Source organism: Amblyomma mixtum, chromosome 3 (genome assembly GCF_055824585.1).
Source record: "Amblyomma mixtum isolate Tamu chromosome 3, ASM5582458v1, whole genome shotgun sequence".
Taxonomy (NCBI): domain Eukaryota; kingdom Metazoa; phylum Arthropoda; class Arachnida; order Ixodida; family Ixodidae; genus Amblyomma; species Amblyomma mixtum.
This window is the reverse complement of record NC_143014.1, coordinates 44261525-44273303: the sequence shown is the minus strand read 5'-3', so window position 1 is coordinate 44273303 and position 11779 is coordinate 44261525. Positions and strand designations below refer to the sequence as shown.

At 38.8% G+C, this 11779-nt stretch overlaps 1 protein-coding gene across 5 annotated transcripts in view; it reads left to right on the top strand.

Moving 5' to 3' along the window:
* Positions 1-11779, top strand: part of LOC149349987 (uncharacterized) — a 228811-nt gene that overhangs the window by 185561 nt on the left and 31471 nt on the right. For all 5 annotated transcript variants that reach the window (XM_089578984.1, XM_089578987.1, XM_089578988.1 and 2 more), the window contains 11 exons: positions 628-644; positions 2244-2313; positions 2610-2783; positions 5180-5352; positions 5632-5764; positions 7451-7629; positions 8891-9092; positions 9270-9325; positions 9421-9497; positions 9585-9754; positions 10697-10972. In XM_089578984.1, the coding sequence (XP_089435110.1) occupies positions 628-644; positions 2244-2313; positions 2610-2783; positions 5180-5352; positions 5632-5764; positions 7451-7629; positions 8891-9092; positions 9270-9325; positions 9421-9497; positions 9585-9754; positions 10697-10972 (1527 nt within the window). The remainder of the gene's footprint in view (positions 1-627; positions 645-2243; positions 2314-2609; positions 2784-5179; positions 5353-5631; positions 5765-7450; positions 7630-8890; positions 9093-9269; positions 9326-9420; positions 9498-9584; positions 9755-10696; positions 10973-11779) is intronic.

The window sequence follows — 11779 nt, the reverse complement described above, 5'->3', positions numbered from 1 at the left end:
ACTCCGAAATTAGAATTAGACTGGTTTAACATGGCCATCCCCACTACATACTTACAGCACAAAAGGAATGCTGGGTAAAATCGTGCCTTCAGGCACCACCATGTGAGTGAAGTTACATTCAAGAACTGAAGTCTTGAAAATATATCAGCCAGAGAGAAACATTAATATAGCGCCTCCAGATGAAGAAACATCTTCAAAGAAGAAACATGGGAACCTGTGCTGGTAGAAGCAGACATATTGGGCATGGCCTTAATGAAAACCCCAAATCAAATCTACTGTGCCCATTCTGAGAGCTAATCAGATGTCTGGAAGCACAGCCATATATCAGTTGAATTAAAATTGCACGAATTCCTTCGGGTAGGTTATCATTTGGCTTTTTTGGGAAAACAGGAAACTATGCCAAAAATAAAAGTGAACTACCTTTGGAGGTTGGGCCTTCATTTAGGACATTACAATATGCTCAGTATGATTTACATGTGATTTCTGATGCATTAGAGTTTAGAAATTTTTGTTGTTTCTTTAATCGGTGTAGTCATAATAAGAGCGCTAGTTCTTTTCCACACTTCACCACTGCAGAGCATGTTCATTACTTCAGCATCTAAGCATGTTTTCTTTTGTCCCCTGCAGGTGAAGAAGAGGAGATTGTAAGTTGCATAACATTCCTGTTTTGAAATTAATGGCACTGCTGCCAGTTTTTAACTTGCACTTCTCTGCTTCAACAGCATTGTTTTCAAACATTTGCATAACTCGAGTCATGTCTTTTTTTCCTTATTAAATATAAAAGCACCTACAGAGAAATATCTTTGACTGAGAGCATCCTGCACTAAAATGAGAGTGCAAAACTAGAAAAAAAAGTGAAATATTCACATCATTTCCATCGAAGCATTAGTGTTTTTTTTCTTCTGTAACGCAGAGGAAAAAATATAGTCAAGGTCCACCTAGATAATTTAAAGTAAATTGTACTTAGTACTCAGGCTAGTTTCACTTAGTTTTATTTCTTTTTGCACAGACCGTACGAGAATGGAATGTTACACAGCCAAGTATACTCAATTTTACCACATCTTATGCATGTGCTTTCTGTCACAACAATGTAGCCCCCTGCATATTGCCTTAAAAGGTGATGCAGGTAACAAATAAAAGACCAAGTTTCGTTAAATAGCTAATTCATCATTTTCAAATGTCAAGCAAGCATAAAACATACAGAAGCTGCAGACTTAAAGTATTTAGTTAGCTAGTTATTAGCTGATTAATTAACTAGCTAGTCACTTACTCATCTGTTATAAGTAACAAGTATTATTAGCGATGGTTATAACAACAAAAACGCCTCACAGAAAAACTACACAGAGAACAGAAATACAGTACTAAGAAGCTGGAGGCACATTAAATGGTCACAAAGGGTTTCACAATTTGTGAATTTGTGATAGAAGCAATAGCTTCAGAAAGATCATTTCAAAGTGAGATGATAATAAAAAATTAATTTAAAGCATGCGTCCTACCAAATATATTTATTATGAAGCCTCTTGTGCAGAGAAATTAATGAAGTAATAGTTGAAATGAAGTATTCCAACTATAAGAATCCTTTATCACCATGGTCCAATTATTTTAAGATACTGTGACAGATAAAGTAAATGTCTCTATGTGTGCTGTTGCCTAAGAATAAGCATAAATTAATTATATCTAGTGCTGGAGCACCAGTACACAGTTTGGTGAACAGATACTTGACCCTATGAGCAATTGAAAGATTCATCTTGCTTTGTTCAGAATGCATATTGGAAGGTTATTTTGCCATGCACACTGCCTTGAGGGCACAAGCTTTGAACGCAAGAGGAGCCTATACTGGCAGCTTTGCCACTGAAGTGTTGTTATGCACTAAACGGCTTGTTTTATGTAGCAGCTCTCAGTGCTTTCAAGCAGCTAGAGAATTGCATACCATGTATTTATTTCTTTTCATATATGGCAATTTTGAATACAGTCATTTCAGTCACCAGCCTTGCTACACTTGCATGCAACTGGGTCCACATTACTCTAAAGCTGATCAGTACCTTGAGTCTGAACAAAGGACTGTTTATGGCTAATCAATAGCCTGATTCTGATGTCATCATTAAGATGATGGTATTCACTGTATATCCAGGAAGAAGGAACAAATGGCTAGTTGCAGTTTATCATACATGCACAGCATAGGGATGGGAAATAGAAGGACTGTGTGCGTGGTATAAAGTTTCAATCTGGCCTTTTTTCTGCAGGAAATAGTTGAGTACGTGGCAATTACAACTTACATCACAGAGGAAGAAGATGGTTTGGACCTTGAAGAAGGTAATACTTTACAACTTCTTTCTAATTTGTACATAAGACTACCTTCTTTCTAGGCAGTACTAGTGGCTCTAGATGCAATATTATTATGCTAAGCATGAGCAATTAATACAACAAAATGCCTAGTGTTCTTCTAACAGCCGTGAACTACATGACTTAGTGAATATCAGCTGGCAATGAAAAGGCTGTCTATGCTCAATAAATTGTTTACAAATATGTCAGAACACTGTATTATGCCGAAAATATTGAATATCAAAACAAGTAACACAGTGTGCAATCTAATCTTGCTTTCTCTTTAGGCGAGCACGTTATTTTGGTGGAACGCAAAACTGAGGAACAATGGCTTGTCCGAAAAACCATCACAAAAGAAAAAGGAGTAGTTCCAAAGTCTATTTTGCAAGATATTGCATCATATAATCGTCTTTTGGACCAAGTACTAGAAGAAAAGATCAGCAAAATACCAGCATTTGGGAGTAAGTACTGTCTTGCTATTCTTAGTTTATTTTTTTTAATGAAATATTTACAACCTTCATAAATTGTATTATAAACATTATTTGCAACTTTTTTAAAGCTAACTAAAATTTTCACAAAACACGAGGAGGGAAGGCATATGCTGACATACAGGGCTGATAGCAAACAAATTTATTGCTGCTTTAAATGAACTCAAATAGCGAACTTATGTTGATCCTCAATTTCTTTATGGCACTCAACATGGCAGTAGGTGACAATGAATAACTCTATTAAACATTTTTTTCGTTTATCTGGGCCTTTTTCTATTCCTTTAGCATTTGAATAGTGTCTGCATTGTTCAGCAATATTAAATGCCTTGAAACGTCCAGGTGTCATGGCACAAGTTCTGCTATGTCATCTTCAGTCATTTCTTTAGCCAAAGCACTTCAAGGCACTGGCTTTCAGGTCGAGTACTGTTAAGTTGAAATATCAGCGCTTCTACCTAAATTATTCCTTTTGTTGAGCACAGTAATAGAGGAGCATAATATTAACTTTTCAAGCCGGATATATCAAACCCGGACATATCGAATTATTTTTTATATTGAACAGACAGAAGCTCCTCTTGCAAATACCATGCAAAGGTATAACACTACTCTTCGTGTTTATAAAACTTGCGTTGAGCAGAACAGTCGATATATCGAACAGCGTGCCGCACCCCTGCAAGTGAAGCTTCTCCAAACAGCACTCTTCGATCATTTTTCGTGCACGAAAACAGCTCGGCTGCGCAGCCTTGGGCACCTGCCCGAAGCAATAGCGCTGTTAAAATGTGTGACATGGTGAATGTGGGGTGTGCTTGAGGTTGTCTCTTGGCTCTTCGGCCTCTTGTATTCATTTTCCATGCCACATCACTGCCATGCAGTGAAGCCAAGCTAACTAAAGCCTAGCGGACCATTGGAGTGCTTTGCTGCCCAAGGCATTGCAGAAACCAAATGTGCCTTAATTTTAACAAGATAAGTGTGTTTACAGAGTACTGAATAACAAGATATATTGAAACCAAGGAAAGCATAGGGAAATGTTTTTATTTTTATTTGTGGTGTCGATTTTATCATGGGCAGTGGCTAGTTCGAAAGCACCTTCCACTGTGGCTTCGATGCGAGGCTGGTTAGGCCTAGAAATGCCAAGCGAGCAGTCATGTTGTTGCAAGAAATGTGTCACAAGCAATGTAAACTTGCATCTAGGTTACAGATAAGCTTATCTATTGCAATTTTTATATATATGAAATTATCAATATGCCAAACTATTTTGCGATCCCCTTAGAGTTCAATACATCCGGGTTCAACTGTAAAAGAAGAGTGCTATACTAAAAAATGACAACTGTTCTTTTGACAACAACTCAGGGCATACTCCAGCTGCATATTTCCAGCAGAGTCATAAGAGCAATTAAAATAAGCTTGCCACCATTATGAAATCATTTATATAAACAAATCACATTAGATTAACATTGAGTCTCATTTCAAGAACTAAGTACTAAAAATAGTTTGCATCCTGCCACCATATACAAGAAATCGAAAATCTCTATTTTTGTCAGAAGCCAAGATTGTCACAACACTTTAGAAGTAGGCTAGCACAGGAAACATTTCTAAAAACATATTTTTCCAAGTAATACATTAATTAGTGAAACTGTCAACTTCTGGAAATACACAAAAAAAGATTAAATAGAAAGTTTCAGACTACCAAACCACATGTCTATTAATACAGCCTTTGAAACAATTCCAGAGTTGTTAAGGCATTTTTTTCAAGCGCTAAAGGAGAACACCTTGTAACTTAAAATATGTATTACAGTCTTGGTTCATTTTTGTGGTTCCACTGCATATGTAATACTCCCTCAAAAGAAGTTAGGGAGAAGAAAAAGGTGCAAAATTAGCACATTCTCAAGCCTAAGCACCTGTATTGGCAGCTATGCTTTCTCAGCACAAACCATATTGCTCTGATAGGGCCAGGTTCACTCTGCTGCACAGGAATGCAACCAATGAATAATGATACCTTCATTTCATATAGTCCAACAAAGGTGCCATTTTGCACTTTATAAATGTAAATTTAGTTTTTCCTGGGACTCCTGTAAATTATTATTCATTTACTTAGCACAATTTCTTTAATAATTGTAAAAATGCCGCTACTACCACAAGGTGGCAACTCAGAATTGTTTTAACCTTGCAGGATGCATCCGTTTTGCTCGAACTCCTAGTCCTATTGCCCTATTATGCAGAACTCTATGCATATCACAGTGCTTAAGCTACAAATACATGCATATTATTTAACAATAATAAGAATATTTTAATAACCGTTTTGCAAGTCAATAAACAAGCCAACAGAGACAACATTAGAGCCTGAAATTTCTTTGATTTTTTTTTTTCCAAAGAACTGCGTCCAGGTGAAAAAATGACTGCACCCAAATTTCTCGAGAAGCTTGAGCCAACAGAGGTTGAAAAAGGACAGCCAGCAACATTTAAATGCACAGTACAAGGCAATCCACGACCATATGTTACATGGTTCAAGCAGACGCGGATAATAAAATCAACAACTGAATTTGAGGTGAGTACATGCATGCCATCTCTTCATCCCAAAAGTCCTAAGGGATCTGCTAATAGTTGTGCAACAGCCTGAAAAATAATAATGTTTTACCTGCAAATCCTTGAAAGCAGGCAGTTCAATACAAGATCAGTGCTAGCAAAGTAACACTCTCAGATTTGGCTGCAAGAGCTGTTTTTATTGAAGAACACTCGAACAGTTCATTTTGCTTTGCAGCTGTTACTGACCGCTTATTATTTAAAGCCACAATTTGATTCATACTAAGTGTTGTGTCTGTTGCAGATTTATTACGACGAGGACAATGTGAGCACTCTTGTCATCAATGAAGTCTTTCCTGAGGACGCAGGAACCTACACAGTGGTGGCGAAGAACCCAGCAGGTTTTGCATCATGCTCAGCAGACTTAACTGTGCAAGGTCAGTGAAAAACACGTTTTAAAAATTTTAACAGCATAAGAAAGTTTGCTCCACGTAATTAAAAATACCTTTACCTCACACAGTAAATCAAGTTCGCACTAATCAATGTACGTAAAATGCAAATCTGTTGTACTGTAAACCATGACAGTGTACCATGTGGTGCTGCACTGCATTGGGCCAGACATAATGCTGCTGCATCTGACCACAACCCACTGCTCATATAAAGTGGCATAGTGACAGCCCATGTTATGATGTTAAGTAAAAAAGATTACATCTCACAGTACACTTCCTCAGTTGGCCCATTAACTGCCTGGAAAGGCAGACACGCTTTTCTGCACGAGGGCAGAGACTTGCAAGCATCGTGCAGATGAACAGGTACAGGAAGAAACATAGAAAATAATAAAAATAAAGCAAGACTTCTTATACTTACGCAGCATATTTGAATTGAGCAGTACTTAAAATCACATCACTGCACATATCCCACGCTCAAGACATAAGACAATGGTTGTACACCTAAGACAATACCACGGTGACTCTACCATTCGTAGCCAATGAAAGCAAGCATGTGGCTGAAGCAACTCTTGGATTCATTCATCCTAGTGGCAGCACAAAACCGATACTGTGCATGAAACAAATATGAGCTTGTACTGAAGGCATGCTGCACTGCTCAGTTTCAGGGAGTGAAAATGACCATTTGACATGTAGCACAGTCTTAAAGGTGGTTACACTGATGAATGAACGAAAGAATGAATGGACTTGTGACTCAGGCGGAGCAACTGCTGGCAGGCCACTGTGAGGCTAATCCCGCCTGTAGATTTACACCACCACCATAACATGATTGATCAGTTTCAGTTTAAAAGGCTTAACGTCCCAAAGCGACTCAGGCTATGAGGGATGCCGTGGTGAAGGGCTCCGGAAATTTCGACCACCTGGGGTTCTTTAACGTGCACTGACATCGCACAGTAAACGGGCCTCTAGAATTTTGCCTCCATCGAAATTCGACCGCCGCGGCCTGGATCGAACCCGCGTCTTTCGGGTCAGCAGCAGAGCGCCGTAGCCACTGAGCCACCATAGCGGCTGAAAATGATTGATCAATACACTGACTGATTTCAATGTGCCAAAGCAAAACTTTGGGCTACAGGGCATGGTTAATTAAATTGTTACTAATTTTTTATTGATTAACCGATTTACTAAGTAAATGACTGACTTTTACATGCCAAATCAACACTGTGGATTGTGCGGCACAAACTGTGAGGAGCTGCAGATAAATTTTGACCACATGGGGTTTTTTTCACCTGTGCCAAAATCTCAGAACATGGCCATTATCACATTCTGGCATCATCAAAATTCAGCCTCCACAGTGGGGATTGAACCCACAACTTTTGGCTCAATAGCCCAATGCCATAGCCACTGAACCACCACAGTGGGTACATTTACTACATAGAAGATCTAACACTGACAGTATAAATAGAAAAATTCCTCTCACTCTATGAACCACAGTGACTGCATTAAATGGAATACATGTATATGGTAGCTCAGCTAATTAAGCAAAATGAAGGGCTCTACAGAAATGAACGTATATTTGCCTATTCTGCTAGTGCTAAGACAAAAGGGTGCATAAAAATCAGCAAAAAACTTGCTGGTGATTCTGTCCGAAACAGTGTGCGGCTTTTCTACCTTTTCCAGAATTCATCAGTGAGCAGACTATTTCCCGACGCACAGTGTCCAGATCATCATCATTGCTGGACATATTGGTGGAAGGAATTCCTCCAGTTTTTTCGGCACCTTTGCGACCCCACTTGAGGGTTGATGAAGGAAGTACATTGACCCTCGTCATAAAGGTCACTGGAACCCCCGAGCCGCATGTAAGTTTTTGCAGAATGCCCACTAGCTTCAAGATAGCACATTTGCAGCTGTTGTACACATTAGAGTTGCACATATACACAAGTTTAGTTGCGCTCTTAGCTGTTTATGTTGTTCTTTATGTTGCACTGTCTTCTGTCATACAGTGCAACACAGAAACACAAACCAGTAAGTGACATGGTGCTGCGGTTTCCTAATCAGGGCGGCTGGGAAAGAGTTTGTGTTAATCAGCGAGCACAAGTTAATGGTTCAGGCTACCCACAATTTTTTTTTATTGTGTCTGTGAGGAACTGTAAAAGTCCCCAAACTGCTCAGCTTATCGGAGGATGCAGCTTAACAGAGAAAGGAATTCCAATGCCTATATTTCGCTGTTTTCTTCAAAGTCAATACTTGTTTGTTTACCAACTTCCTAGAGTCCAACATATTTCTGTGTGCTGTTAGATTGCTGCGATTTGCTTGACAAAGATAAGCATGAGAAAACTGAGCAAGTGCCTGCAATCTCTCGCAGTGACATTTGCATTACCTCATCAATACACAATAACCATCATTGCCCAGATAGATGTGAATAATAAATTAATGAATAAGCTTCAAATTTTATGATCGTGTGTTATGGACGGTTTTTTTCTTTATAAATAAAGCATTGCATATGACAGCTAACTTCCTAAAACTGCTGTCTCAGTTCCATAATGCTGTGTATTAGGTTTTGTAATCGCCCTGAATATCACTAATAAGATTCTGATTCTGTTCCAGAACAGATATTTTTATAGCTCAATATGATGCCATTCTTAACAGTGGTTCATTTATCTTCACAGTTACTAAATCAAGAAAAAAAAGGGGGTTTAATGTGAAGAAGGGTGGAGAAGTGGGCCAGATCCATCAATGATAGTCCAATAAGATGTTTGAGTTGATTAAACTAATAATCATGGTCATCAAATTGTTGTGCTCGAGCCTAAATTATTCAACCATTTTATAATTTTGTTATGTTGTCTACAGAAAACAAAGCCCATTACATGGTGTGGCTGCCACTTTCCTTGCAAAAATGAAATTAGAGCAAATATTCCAGATTCTATTGCTGACCTGATACGCAAACGTGATTGGCACAACTTTTTTTGGACTGCACAGGGACAGGGGCAAAGTATGTTTACCGAAACATGATTCGACTTGTGCAGTCCTCTTTTGCAGCCCAGTATAACCATTCCTGCACTAGAAGGAAAGTGTGCACACTCTAAAGTTTGCCCCTACAATTTTTTTGCTGCACTCTAGGTGACTCTCAAGGTGAACGACAAGCCTCTGAATGAAAAGGACGACAAACGATTTTCAGTTGTGAAAACTCAAGAAGATCATAATTTTATCAATGTCACATTTGTCTTAAAAGATGTGAAACCAAGTGATGAGGGCACATATGAAGTTACAGCTGAAAACTCTGAAGGGAGTGTGACCAGCCACATTGATGTTGAAGTCATTGGTAAGTCCTTATGTGACTGTATTTAATCAATTAATCGTTCTGCACATATCTGACCTGAGTGGTTATGTTCCACGATTTTTTTTCAAGTAAAATATTGCTTACTTCAAGCTTTGCGATGAATTGTATTTGTGACAAGAAGAATTTCAGTCTAAAAAACTGAATTCTGGTTATTTATAGAAAAGCCCAAAGAGGAACAAGAGCCACCAAAATTCACCCAGACATTCAGTGATACAGTAAGTAGGATGCACCATGCATGCAGCAAGCAGCACACTCTAAGAAAAGCTGAGGCTAAAACATCCACGTGTGCCTTCCTTTCAAACCATTTCAGGTTGTCACAGAAGAAGAAACGGTGCGACTGATTGTGAAGTACACCGGAAAGCCACCACCTACTGTACTGTGGTACAGGTATGCCTTCTTATTGTTCAGATTACCATTTTTATTTGATGAGCCTGATTTTATTGATCTTAATCCTCAATGACGCCTGCATTTCAGAAACGACAAGCCAATACCCAAAGACAGCACTAAAATTATAACACGAGAAGATGAATCAACATCCACCCTCGAAATACCGAAGTCTGAGGTGGCTGACACCGCAAACTACACATGCACTGCTTCTAACCCAGCAGGCAAAGTCACACACACTGCGAAGGTGACTGTACAAGGTAACCAGTCTTCCCTTTATACACAATCCTAGAGAAATATGCAAAAGATAATTATCTCACATTAGCTCTGAAGAAATTGAAGTAATTAACAGAAATAAGGAAGAAAATAAAATGCAGATGTGAGACACTGGCACCACTAAACATGGTTTGTGTAATTAACACCTGATCCCAATTTTTTGTGAACAGGTTGTTCACAGCTACTGGTAAAGCCACCAAAGGCACTTTCATGTTGTCAAAAAATTTTTAATAGAAATGGAAATTGTTTACGGTTTATGGGGGTTTAACACCCCAAAGCGACTCGGGCTATGAGGGACGCCATAGTGAAGAGCTCCAGAAATTTCGGCCACTTCGGGTCCTTTAACTTGCACTGACATCGCACAATACACAGGCCTCTAGAATTTTGCCTCCATCGAAATTCAACCACCGTGGCCGGGATCAAACTCGCGTTTTTCAGGTCAGCAGCCAAGCGCCATAACCACCGCGGCAGCTTTTGTCATAGAAATGTTATCGGGCTTATTCTGCTAGCACTAGACCATCATGAGCTATGCAGACCTTAATGACTGTATGAAAAACCACTAGAAAGAAACAGCCCTTTCAACATTCTTGATATGAGGTAAGAAGCAATACAAATAACTACTACCAACAACTAATATATTTGCCCCCTGGGCTGTGACAGGCACTTATGGAGGGCTACAGATTGGTGACATCACATACATATAGTTGCAATTCGCTCCTGTCACAACAATGTAACCTGTGCAGCCAGGCATTGAAATTGTAATGCAAGTGGCATATGAAATAACAGTGAACTCTACACATTTTTTTTCCTTTTGAGGAATGCTTGCGAACACTTGCCTGCAAATTTACTCTTGCACTGAAATAGATTATCCCAACAAATAGTTCTTCAACTGACTAACACAATGTTTTTACATGCCTACCTTCCAGAACCGAATTTAGAATTTGTAGAGAAGCTCCAAGACGTAGAAGTAAAAGAAAACCATGTGGCCATGTTCGTCACTAAAACAAATCGGCCAGTTGACCATGTCACTTGGTGCAAAGATGGAGAGCCAATTAGGCTTGATGAACCACAGGATAAATATCAAGCAATTTCTGAAGGCCCCTACCAGAAGCTGGTGATCAAGAATTCCAGTATTAAGGATGAAGGTGAATACACGTGTGTCCTAGGAGACCAGGAGACATCAGCAGACTTGGTGGTCATTGGTGAGTGAGAATTTAGTTCACAATTATTTTTGCCTGTTCAAAAGTATTCTTTTCTAATTTGTTCTGCACCTAATCAAAAATGGCAAGGCACAAAATACTCTGGAGAACAATTTGCTCGACATTCACCGCGACTGTACAGGTCTCTCCAATTCTTGGAGCCTACAGGTCATACATACTAATTCATAAGTACAGTCATATTTAAATACACAGTTCTCAATAAACAGGTAATGTTATTTTTACGGTATTTTAAATAATCATTCATGTATATTTACAATGCTTGTTTGGATCATGGTTTCAATACAGACAATGTATCAAGTCTTGGCAGCTACCATGTTGTTGTTTTATACTGCTATTTTTTTTTTTCCGGTATTCCATTTGATCCCAGCATTAATTATTTCTGCAAATGCTTAATGCCAACTGTTATATTAATGACTATACTAAAGTGTAAGATGGTCAGAATACCATTTCTGGAGGCCAACGATGTGTATACCCAGATATTAAAGGGACACCAAGGACAAACTGAAGTTTACCTGTATCAATAAATTGTCACATTTTAATGACAAAGACGTTACTTTCACTGAAAACAGCACTTTTATTAGAAAAGACCAAGAACAGAAATACAGGTGTCACACCACCGGCCATTTTCGCAAGCAAACTGTGGTGCATCAAGACAATTTCTGGCAGGCAGATCCCAGATGCTAGGCCACAGTGCCATTCACTTCCAAACGACAATCTCTTTTTTAATCATGACATAGCAAGCTTAAATTGAGATGCAAAGAAAATTTTGAAATCCAGTTTTGTCCACAA